This window comes from Molothrus ater, unplaced genomic scaffold (assembly GCF_012460135.2).
Source record: "Molothrus ater isolate BHLD 08-10-18 breed brown headed cowbird unplaced genomic scaffold, BPBGC_Mater_1.1 matUn_MA609, whole genome shotgun sequence".
NCBI lineage: Eukaryota > Metazoa > Chordata > Aves > Passeriformes > Icteridae > Molothrus > Molothrus ater.
This window is the reverse complement of record NW_023416777.1, coordinates 59,579-70,578: the sequence shown is the minus strand read 5'-3', so window position 1 is coordinate 70,578 and position 11,000 is coordinate 59,579. Positions and strand designations below refer to the sequence as shown.

The following is an 11,000-nucleotide window of genomic DNA, read 5'->3' as shown; positions in this document are numbered from 1 at the left end:
TTGTGGATTTGGGAATTCGAGATTTTTGGGATTTTGGGGATGTGGGGAATTTGGGGAATTTGGGATTTTGGGGGGTTTGGGTGATTTGGGATTTTTGGATTTTGGGGGTTGAGGATTTTGGGGATTTGGAAATTTTGTGCATTCAGGAATTTGGGGACTGGGGGGATTTGGGATTCAAGGATTCTGAGGATTTGGGGATTTCAGGATTTGAGCATTTTGAGGATTTTGGAGATTTGGAATTTGGGAGTTTGGGATTCTGGCATTTGGACATTTTGGGGATTTCAGGGATTTGTGCATTCAGGGATTTGGGATTTGGGAATTTGGGGATTTTTGGGATTTTCGGATTTGGGATTCTGGGGATTTGGGGATTTTAGGGATTTTAGGATTTGAGGACTTGGGGTATTTTTGGGATTTTCGGATTTTAGGATTTGGGGATTTTGGGGATTTTAGGATTTGGGATTCTGGGGATTTGGGGATTTTAGGGATTTTAGGATTTGGCTTATTTTTGGGATTTTAGGATTTGAGGATATGGGGATTTTGGGATTTTAGGATTTGAGGACTTGGGGATTTTGGGATTTGGGGATTTGGGAATTTGGGGATTTTAGGATTTGGGGATTCTGGGGATTTGGGGATTTTAGGGATTTTTAGGATTTGAGGATTTGGGGATTTTGGGATTTTAGGATTTGAGGACTTGGGGTATTTTTGGGATTTTAGGATTTTAGGATTTGGGGATTTTGGGGATTTTAGGATTTGGGATTCTGGGATTTTGGGGATTTTAGGATTTGAGGATTTGGGGATTTTAGGATTTAGGGTATTTTTGGGATTTTAGGATTTGAGGACTTGGGGATTTTAGGGATTTTAGGATTTTAGGATTTGGGGATTTTAGGATTTTAGGATTTGCGATTCTGGGATTTTTTGGGATTTTAGGCTTTGAGGATTTGGGGTATTTTCGGGATTTGAGGATTTGAGGATTTGGGGATTCTGGGGATTTTAGGATTTGAGATTCTGGGGATTTTGGGGATTTTAGGATTTGAGGATTTGGGGATTTTAGGATTTAGGGTATTTTTGGGATTTTAGGATTTGAGGACTTGGGGTATTTTTGGGATTTTAGGATTTTAGGATTTGGGGATTTTGCGATTCTGGGGATTTTTTGGGATTTTAGGCTTTGAGGATCTGGGGTATTTTCGGGATTTTAGGATTTTAGGATTTGGGGATTTTGGGGATTTGAGGATTGGGGATTCTGGGGATTTGAGCATTTGGGGTATTTTTGGGATTTTAGGATTTGAGGATCTGGGGTGTTTTTGGGATTTTAGGATTTTAGGATTTGGGGATTTTGGGGGTTTTAGGATTTGGGATTCTGGGGATTTTTTGGGATTTTAGGCTTTGAGGATCTGGGGTATTTTTGGGATTTTAGGATTTGCGATTCTGGGGATTTTTTGGGATTTTAGGCTTTGAGGATCTGGGTATTTTCGGGTCCAAGGGGGGTTCGCTGAGGGAATGGGGATTGCTGATTTTCGGGGCGGCCGATCCCGGTATTTTTGGGCGCGAATCCCCGTTTTCCGCCGGTTTCTCTGCCCTTTCCCCAGCACCTCCTGGAGTCGCCCTTCGGGCTCGTTCACGCCTGGACCTCGGGGTCCCCCCGGCCCGGCCGCCCCGCCCTGCTGACCTTCCCGGATGTGGGCCACACCCGTGCGTCCCCGGCCCCGCCCCCCCGGGCCCCGCCCCCAACTCACGGGCCCCTCCCCTGCCTCCCGGGCCCCGCCCCCAACTCCCCGGGCCCCTCCCCTGCCTCCCTGCCCTGCCCCTCCCCCGCCCTGTGAGCCCCGCCCCCACCCCCGAGCCCCTCCCCCGCCCTCCTGACCCCTCCCACACCCCCCCAGCTGACCCCTCCCCCACCCCCCCTTGGGCCCCTCCCCCACCCTGCTGACCCCGCCCCCATGCCCGAGCCCCTCCCCCACCCCCCCCAGCTGACCCCTCCCCCACCCCCTTGGGCCCCTCCCCCACCCGGCTGACCCCTCCCATACCCCCCGCCCCTCCCCCCGCTTTTTAGACCCCTCCCCTGCCTCCCAGACCCCTCCCCCACCCCTTAGGCCCCTCCCCCGCTGACCCCTGACCCCTGACCCCGCCCCCCCCCCAGACCTGACGTGTTTCTCGGAGCTCTTCGGGCACCCGGAGATGTCGGAGATTTCCAGAAGCTTCCACCTGGTGCACCTGGAGCCGCCCGGCATGGAGGAGGGGGCGCCGCCCTACCCGCCCGGGTAACCACGCCCACCGACCCACAGACCCCGCCCACCAACCCCAAATACTGTCCCGCCCTACCCCGCCCGGGTAACCATGCCCACCGACACACAAACCCCGCCCACCAACCCCCAAAACCCCGCCCACAAACCCCCAATACTGCCCCGCCCCCAATACTGCCCCGCCCTACCCCGCCCAGGTAACCACGCCTACTCAACCCCAAAACCCCGCCCACCAACCCCCAAAACCCCGCCCATGAACCCCCAAACCCCACCCACAAACCCCCAATACTGTCCCGCCCTACCCCCGATAACCACGCCCCCTCCACAGACCACGCCCCCCAAAACTGCCCCCACCCTGGGTAACCATGCCCATGAACCACGCCCCCAAAACTGCCCCATGGGTGACCACGCCCTGGGAAACCCCGCCCCCAAACCCCGCCCTACCCCCCTGCCCGAGTAACCACGCCCCTCCACAGACCGCGCCCACAAACCCGGTGGCCACGCCCACTAAACCGCCCTGCCCACCCCCAAAGCTGCCCCTCCCCCGTCCCGTGACCCCCGCGTGACCCCCGCGTGACCCCTGCGTGACCTCTGACCCCTCCCAGGTACCAGTACCCCTCCCTGGAGCAACTGGCCGAGGCTCTCCCAGGGGTCCTGCAGGGCCTGGGGTGAGTGGGGGCGTGGCTTGGGGGGGAGGGGGGGCGTGGCTAAGGTTCAGGCCACGCCCGCCTTGACCTCCCGCCCCCTCTGTGACCTCTGACCTTTCGCAGGATCCGGAGCATCGTCGGGGTGGGGGTGGGGGCCGGGGCCTTCGTGCTGGCCAAGTTCGGGGTGAGTGGGGGAGGGGAAACTGGGAGGGGCTTTGGGGGTCACTGGTTCGTACTGGGAGGGGCTTTGGGGTCATTTTGGGGTCATTTTGGGGTCATTTTGGGGTCATTTTGGGGTCATTTTGGGGTCATTTTGGGGTTTATTTGGGGTTTATTCGAGGGAGTTTTGGGGTCTCTATTTTGGGGTAATTTTGGGGAAATTTTTGGCTGATTTTGGGGTCACCCTCTCGAGGTAATTTTGGGGGTTTATTTGGCGTTATTTTTGGGGTCATTTTGGGTTAATTTTTGGGTTTATTTGGGATTTATTTGGGGTTTATTTGGGATTTATTTGTGGTTTATTTGGGGTCCCTTTTTGGGGTAATTTTGGGGTTTATTTGGGATTTATTTGTTGCAATTTTGGGGTTTATTTGGGGTTTATTGGGGATTTATTTGTGGCAATTTTGGGGGTTTATTTGGGGTTTATTTGGGATTTATTTGTGGCAATTTTTGGGTTTATTTGGGGTTTATTTGGGGTTTATTTGGGATTTATTTGTGGTAATTTTAGGGTTTATTTGGGATTTATTTGGGGTTTATTTGGGATTTATTTGGGGTTTATTTGGGGTCCCTTTTTGGGGTAATTTTGGGGTTTATTTGGGGTTTATTTGTGGCAATTTTGGGGTTTATTTGGGGTTTATTTGGGATTATTTGCGGCAATTTTGGGGTTTATTTGGGATTTATTTGTGGCAATTTTGGGGTTTATTTGGGGTTTATTTGGGATTTATTTGTGGCAATTTTGGGGTTTATTTGGGGTTTATTTGTGGCAATTTTGGGGTTTATTTGGGGTTTATTTGGGATTTATTTGTGGCAATTTTGGGGTTTATTTGGGGTTTATTTGGGATTTATTTGTGGCAATTTTGGGGTTTATTTGGGGTTTATTTGGGATTTATTTGTGGTAATTTTGGGGTTTATTTGGGGTTTATTTGGGATTTATTTGTGGCAGTTTTGGGGTTTATTTGGGGTTTATTTGGGATTTATTTGTGGCAATTTTGGGGTTTATTTGCGGTTTATTTGGGATTTATTTGTGGCAATTTTGGGGTTTATTTGGGGTTTATTTGGGGTTTATTTGGGATAATTTGGGGCTGATTCCGGGCCCATTTCTGGGTCCCTTTCGGGTGATTTTGGGGTCCCCCAGGGTCCCGTTTCGGGCTAATTTTGGGGGGTTTATTTGAGCCGATTTTGTGCTGATTCTGGGCCCGGTTTTGGGTCCGTTCTGTCCGATTTGGGGTCCCCCAGCTGCTGCACCCCGAGGCCGTGGAGGGGCTGGTGCTGATCAACCTGGACCCCAAAGCCAAGGGATGGATGGACTGGGCCGCCAGCAAGGTGGGCGGGGCCTCGGGGGGCGGGGCCCGAGGAGGCGGGGCCTGAGAGGGCGGGGCCCCGGAGGGTGGGGCCAAGTGGGCGGGGGTTTGGGGGGAATTTGGGGGTTTTTTTGTGTGAATTTTATGGGTTTTCTTTGGGGTGGATTTTTTATTTTTAGGGGTTTTTTAATGTTTATTTTTAGGGTTTTTTTAGGGTGGGGTTTGTTCGGTTTTGGTTTTTTGGTTTTTTTTTTTTGTTTGGGCTTTTTTGGGTTTTTGTTTTTTTTTTTTTGGGGGGGAAATTTGCGAGGTTTTTGGGATTTTTTTTTTATTATTTTTGGGGAAGGTTGGGGTTTTTTGGGGGGTTTTTATTGGGTTGTTTTGGGGTGGGTTTTTTATGGGGGGTTTGATGTTTTTGGGGGGTTTTTTTGTGGAGTTTTTAGGGCTTTTTGTTCCTTTGTTTTAGTTGGTTTTTTGGGGTTTTTTTCTGTGGATTTTCTGGGTTTTCTTTGGGGGGATTTTTTATTTTTAGGGGTTTTTTTTAATGTTTATTTTTAGGGTTTTTTTAGGGTGGGGTTTGTTCGGTTTTGGTTTTTTGGGTTTTTTTTTTGTTTGGGTTTCTTTTGGGTTTTTTTTTAGGGTGGGGTTTGTTCGGTTTTGGTTTTTTGGGTTTTTTTTTGTTTGGGTTTCTTTCGGGTTTTTTTAGGGTGGGGTTTGTTCGGTTTCGGTTTTTTTGGATTTTTTTTTTTTGTTTGGGTTTTTTTGGGGTTTTTTGGAGGGGTTTGGGGTTTTTTTCGGGGTTGTTCTTGTTTGTGGTTTTTTTGGGCTTTTTTTTTTAGGGTTGTTTTTTATTTTTTTTTATTATATTTATTTTTTGGTGGGGCGTTTCTTTTGGGGTTTTTTTTGGGGTGTTTATTTTTTGGCGTTGGTTTTTCCCAGAGGGGTGGGGTTGGGACGGGTGTTTTGGGGGAAATTTGGGGGATTTTTGGGGTGGTTTTTTGGAGGAGTTTTTTTGGGGTTTTTTTGGCTTTTTTTTTTGGTTTTTTTGGTGTTTTTTTGGGGGGGAAATTTGGCGTTTTGGGGTCTGTTATTTTTTTTGGGGGGGGGGTCTCACAAATCCGTCCCTCCCGCCCAGCTCTCAGGGCTGACGACGTCGACCAACGAAATGATCCTGAGCCACCTCTTCACCCAGGTCTGGGGGATTTTGGGGCTTTTTTGGGGGTTTTTGGGGGGTTTCGGCGGAAGTTGGTTGTTTTGGGGTTTTTTGGGTTTTTTTTTTTTCGGGGGATTTTGTGGGTTTTTTTAGGGTTTTTGGGGTTTTCGGGGGTGTTTTTGTAGTTTTGGGGGTATTTTTTGGGGGGAGGTTGAGTTTTTTTGGGGTTTTGGGGATTTTGGGGGATGTTTTGGGGCTTTTTGGAGGGTTTATGTGGTTTTTTGGGGGGTTTTGGGGTTTTTTTTGGGTTTTTTGGGGGGGTTTTGGGGATATTTGGGTGGTTTTGATGGGTTTTGGGGGGTTTTTTGGGAGTTTTTTGGGGTTTTTGGGGCTTTTGGCAGGTTTGGGTGGTTTTTCAGGCCGGGGGTCGCTCGGGGGTCGCTCGGGGGGTCAGAGGTCACTCTGGGGTCACTCTGGGGTCACTCTGGGGTCACTCAGGACGAGCTGGCCGCCGCCCCTCCCCCTGTCCGGCGGGTCCGGGAGCACCTGGCGGCCACGCCCAACCCCGCCCTGCTCTGGAGCATGTACACCAGGTGAGGGGGCGTGGCCTGCCTCGGGGAGGGTGTGGTCTGGAAGGGGCGTGGCTAAGAGGCAATAAAAATGGATGGGGTTTCCTCTCCATTGGTTTTATTGGCGTGTGGGCGTGGCCTTGGTGGGCGTGGCTGTGTTGGGGTGTGGCTTTAGGTGTCGGGGTGTGGCCAGAGGGAGGAAAGGGGTGTGGCAAAAGGGGAGGGGCTAAGGAATGGGTGTGTCCTGAAGGGGGTGGGGTCAGAGAGGAGTGTGGCCATTATGGGTGGGGTCACAAGGGGGTGTGGGCATTGTGGGCGTGGCTAACGCATGACCACACCCCCATCAGCCGTGCTGACCTGGGCCTGGAGCGGAGCGGGGCCGGGAGCCTGCGGTGAGTGACCTCTGACCCTTGACCCCTGAGTGGCCCCTGGCTGACCCCTGACTGACCGCTGTGTGACCTTTGACCCCCAGCTGCCCCGCCCTGCTGGTGGTCGGTGACCAAGCCCCCCACGAGGACGCCGTGGTGAGTGGGGGAGGGGCTTGGGGCAGGGGGCGTGGTCACTCAGAGGGGCGTGGTTAGTTGGGCCACGCCTCCCGACCTTTGGCCACACCCCCTGACCCCTTTGGCCCCGCCCCCAAAGGTGGAATGCAACGCCAAACTGGACCCGACGCAGACGTCGTTCCTGAAGGTGACCTTTGACCCCTGAGTGACCCCTGAGTGACCCCTGACCCCTGACTGACCCTTGACTGACCACGCCCCTTTGCAGATGGCCGACGGGGGCGGGCAGCCGCAGATCGCCCAGGTGAGGGGTCAAAGGTCAATGGGGGCGTGGCCGGGGGGGCGTCTGTTGTGTGAGCTCAGTGGGCGTGGCCAGCGCTGACCACGCCCACTCCCCCAGCCCGGCCGCCTGACCGAGGCCATCAAGTACTTCCTGCAGGGGATGGGCTACAGTAAGTGAGCTCGTTAATATGCATGAGGGCTCGTTAATATGCATAAGGAACCCAACATGCCTTGTGGGTTCATGAATATGCATGATGGGCTCGTTAAGATGCACGATGGACTCGTTAATATGCGTGAGAAACTGGACATGCATGGTGGATCGTTAATATGCATGACGGGCTCATTAATATGCATGACCAACCCGTTAATATCTGTTGGCAGAAGGGGCAGAGGGGGCGTGGCTTGGGGAAGGGGGCGTGGCTTGGTGATAGGGCAGGGCTTTGGTTGTAGAGGGTGTGGTTAAGGTGGAGGGCGTGGCTTAACAGGGAAGGGGTGTGGTTTGCATGAAGGGCGGTTTACTGGGGAATGGGCGTGGTTTAACATGGAGTGGGTGGGGCTTAATGGGGAATGGGTGGGGTTTACTGGGAAATGGGTGTGGTTTACATCAAGGGGTGGGGTCAAATAGGGGATGGGTGTAGCTCAGAGGGGAAGGGGCGTGGTTTACATAATGGGGTGTGGTTTAATGGGGAATGGGTGTGGTTTGGAGGAAATGGGCGTGGCTCACATAAAGGGGTGTGGTTCTCTGAAGAAGGGGTGTGGCTTGGAGGGGCAGGGGCGTGGCTGGGAGAGGAAGGGGTGTGTCTCGGAACAGAAGGGGCACGGATTACACAAGGGGGTGTGGCTTAACAGGGGAGGGGTGTGGTTTGGAGAAAACTGAGGGGCGTGTCCGGGAGGGCAAGGGGCGTGTCCCGGCCGCCGGGGGGGCGTGTCCCAAGGGGGCGTGTCCCCGCAGTGGCCGCCTCCGCCATGACGCGCCTGTCGCGCTCCCGCACCGGCTCCGTCACCGCGGGCGAGGCTGAGCGCGGCCGCAGCCGAACCCTGAGCCGGGGCAGCACCGGGAGCGGGGCCACCCCCGCCAGCCCCTGAGCGACCCCCGGGACCCCTCCCCACAAAAAAATCCCACCCCGAAAACCCCAAAAAACCCCGCCCAAAAAAAAAAACCCGCTCAAAAAAAACCCCAATAAACCCCCCCAAAAAAAAACCCCGCTCAAAAAAAACCCCAAAAAACCCCCCCAAAAAAACCCCAAAAAAACCCCCCAAAAAAACCCCGCTCAAAAAAACCCCCAAAAAACCCCCTCAAAACATTCAAAAAAATCCCTCAAAAAAACCCTCAAAAAACCCCTCAAAAAATCCCAAAAATGCTCCCTCAAAAAAAACCCAAAAAAAACCCTAAAAACATAAAAAATCCCTCAAAAAAACCCTCAAACAACCCTAAAAAAAGCCTCAAAAAAATCCCAAAAATACCCCCCAAAAAAACCCTCAAAACAATAAAAAACCCTCAAAAAAAACCCCTCAAAAAACCCTTAAAAACCCTCAAAAAATCCCAAAAATACCCCCCTCAAAATAAACCCCCCAAAAAAACCCAAAAACACCCTCAAAACATTAAAAAAAAAACCCTCAAAAAAACCCTCAAAAAACCCTGAAAAAACCCCTCAAAAAATCCCAAAAATACCCCCTCAAAAAACCCCCAAAAATCCGCCAAAAAAAATCCCCCCTCAAAAAAGCCCTCCAAAAATCCGCCAAAAAAAATCCCCAAAAAAACCCTCAATAAACCCCCCCCGACCCCTCCGAAAAACCCTCAAAAAACCCTCAAACCCCAAAAAAAAAACCCCAAAAAAACCCCAAAAAAACCCACCAAAAAGCCCCCCAAAAAAACCCTGCTCGAAACCCCCCCCTGGGACCCCCTCCCCAAAAAAAAAAAAACCTGTTCAAAAAAACCCCTCAAAACACCCCAAAAAACCCTCAAACCCCCCCCAAAAAAAACCTCAACCCCCCCCAAAAACCCTCCCGGGACCCCTCCCCAAAATCAATAAAGTATCCAAGCATTGACAGAAACGTGTCCAGTGTGCGCTGTACTGGGAGAACTGGGACGGACTGGGACGGACTGGGAGGGACTTAGGGGTTACTGGTTTGTACTGGGAGTGGATTGGGAGGGACTGGGAGGGACTGGAGGGTCATTGGTTTGTACTGGTTTGTACTGGGAGTGGATTGGGAGGGACTGGGAGGAGATTGGGAGGGGTTAAGGGGTTACTGGTTTATACTGGGAGGGACTGGGAGGGGGTGCAGGGGTTACTGGTCTGTACTGGGGGTGGATTGGGATGCACTGGGAGGGGTGCAGCCGTTACTGGTCTGTACTGGACGGGGTTACTGGTCTGTACTGGACGGGCTTACTGGTCTGTACTGGTTTCGGAGGAAGTGACTGAGTTGCCCGGGATGCCGCGGTCCCACCAATGGGTGCCCAGCCTCGAATATTGGCACCTGGCGCAGCCACTGGGGGCAACGGACCCGCCCCCGAGCACGCGGGCATTAAAGGCTGCGCACTTCCGGTAAAGCCGTCCCTCCACTTCCGGTGCGCGAGGGGGTCGGAGCTCCGGCCCGTCCTGAGGCGGCTGCTGGGGAAGCCGCGCGGCCGCGTGAGGTGAGCCGGGCTGGGGCAGGGATGGGAGGGGAAGAGCCCCCGAGGGTGGAGGGGCGGGAGAGCACGGAGAGGCCTCGGGCGGGAGAACGGAGGGGCCTCGGGCGGGAGAACGGAGAGGCACCGGGCGGGAGAACGGAGAGGCACCGGGCGGGAGAACGGAGAGGCACCGGGCGGGAGAACGGAGGGACCTCGGGCGAGAGCACGGAGAGGCAGCGGGCGGGAGAGCACGGAGAGGCCTCGGGCGAGAGCACGGAGAGGCAGCGGGCGGGAGAACGGAGAGGCACCGGGCGGGAGAACGGAGAGGCCTCGGGCGGGAGAACGGAGAGGCCTCGGGCGGGAGAACGGAGAGGCACCGGGCGGGAGAACAGAGAGGCACCGGGCGGGAGAACGGAGAGGCACCGGGCGGGAGAACGGAGAGGCCTCGGGCGAGAGCACGGAGAGGCCTCGGGCGGGAGAACGGAGAGGCACCGGGCGGGAGAACAGAGAGGCACCGGGCGGGAGAACAGAGAGGCACCGGGCGGGAGAACGGAGAGGCACCGGGCGGGAGAACGGAGAGGCCTCGGGCGAGAGCACGGAGAGGCACCGGGCGAGAGCACGGAGAGGCACCGGGCGGGAGAACGGAGAGGCAGCGGGCGGGAGAACGGAGAGGCACCGGGCGGGAGAACGGAGAGGCACCGGGCGGGAGAACGGAGAGGCAGCGGGCGGGAGAACGGAGAGGCACCGGGCGGGAGAACGGAGAGGCCTCGGGCGGGAGAACGGAGAGGCACCGGGCAGGCCCGCCAGGAGAGAGAGAGAGAGAGAGAGAGAGGGAACAGCCTGTGCCCAGGAGAGGCTTCAAACTCGATATCATGTGCCGGAAACGCGATAACATGTGCTAGAAACTCGATAACATGTGCCACAAACTCGATAACATGTGCCATAAACTCAATAACATGTGCCACAAACTCGATACCATGTGCCCAGGACAGACTTGAAACTCGATATCATGTGCCTAGGACAGGCTAGGAACTCGGTAATGTGTGCCTGAAACTCGATAACATGGGCCTAGGACAGGCTAGAAACTCAATATCATGTGCCACAAACTCGATAACATGTGCCAGAAACTCGATAACATGTGCCTGATACTCGATAACATGTGCCACAAACTCGATAACGTGTGCCAGAAACTCGATATCATGTGCCCAGAACAGGCTTGAAACTTGATAACGTGTGCCTGATACTTGATAACATGTGCCCAGGACAGACTTGAAACTCGGTAACACCTGCCAGAAACTCGATATCAGGTGCCCAGGACAGGCTTGAACCTCGATATCATGTGCCCAGGACAGATTTGAAACTTGATAACATGTGCCACAAACTCGATAACATGTGCCTGAAACTTGATATCATGTGCCTAGGACAGGCCAGAAACTCGATAACATGTGCTAGAAACTCGATAACATGTGCCAGAAACT

At 53.7% G+C, this 11,000-nt stretch overlaps 1 protein-coding gene across 2 annotated transcripts; it reads left to right on the top strand.

Annotated features, from left to right (window-relative positions):
• Window positions 1–652: 652 nt before the first annotated feature.
• LOC118701369 (protein NDRG2-like) lies at window positions 653–8,963 on the top strand. Of its 2 annotated transcripts, XM_036405991.2 has the most exons (13): window positions 653–1,689; window positions 2,138–2,258; window positions 2,846–2,908; window positions 3,011–3,071; window positions 4,340–4,426; window positions 5,540–5,596; window positions 6,056–6,150; window positions 6,474–6,518; window positions 6,599–6,650; window positions 6,769–6,816; window positions 6,895–6,930; window positions 7,027–7,078; window positions 7,861–8,963. In XM_036405991.2, exons 2-13 carry the CDS (start codon window positions 2,176–2,178, stop codon window positions 7,992–7,994), a joined length of 813 nt encoding a protein of 270 aa, XP_036261884.1. In that variant the 5' UTR covers window positions 653–1,689; window positions 2,138–2,175; the 3' UTR covers window positions 7,995–8,963. The 2 variants fall into 2 exon arrangements, with proteins under 2 accessions (XP_036261884.1, XP_054374435.1); XM_054518460.1 differs by lacking the exon at window positions 7,027–7,078 and having other exon boundaries at window positions 7,861–7,984.
• Window positions 8,964–11,000: the final 2,037 nt, after the last annotated feature.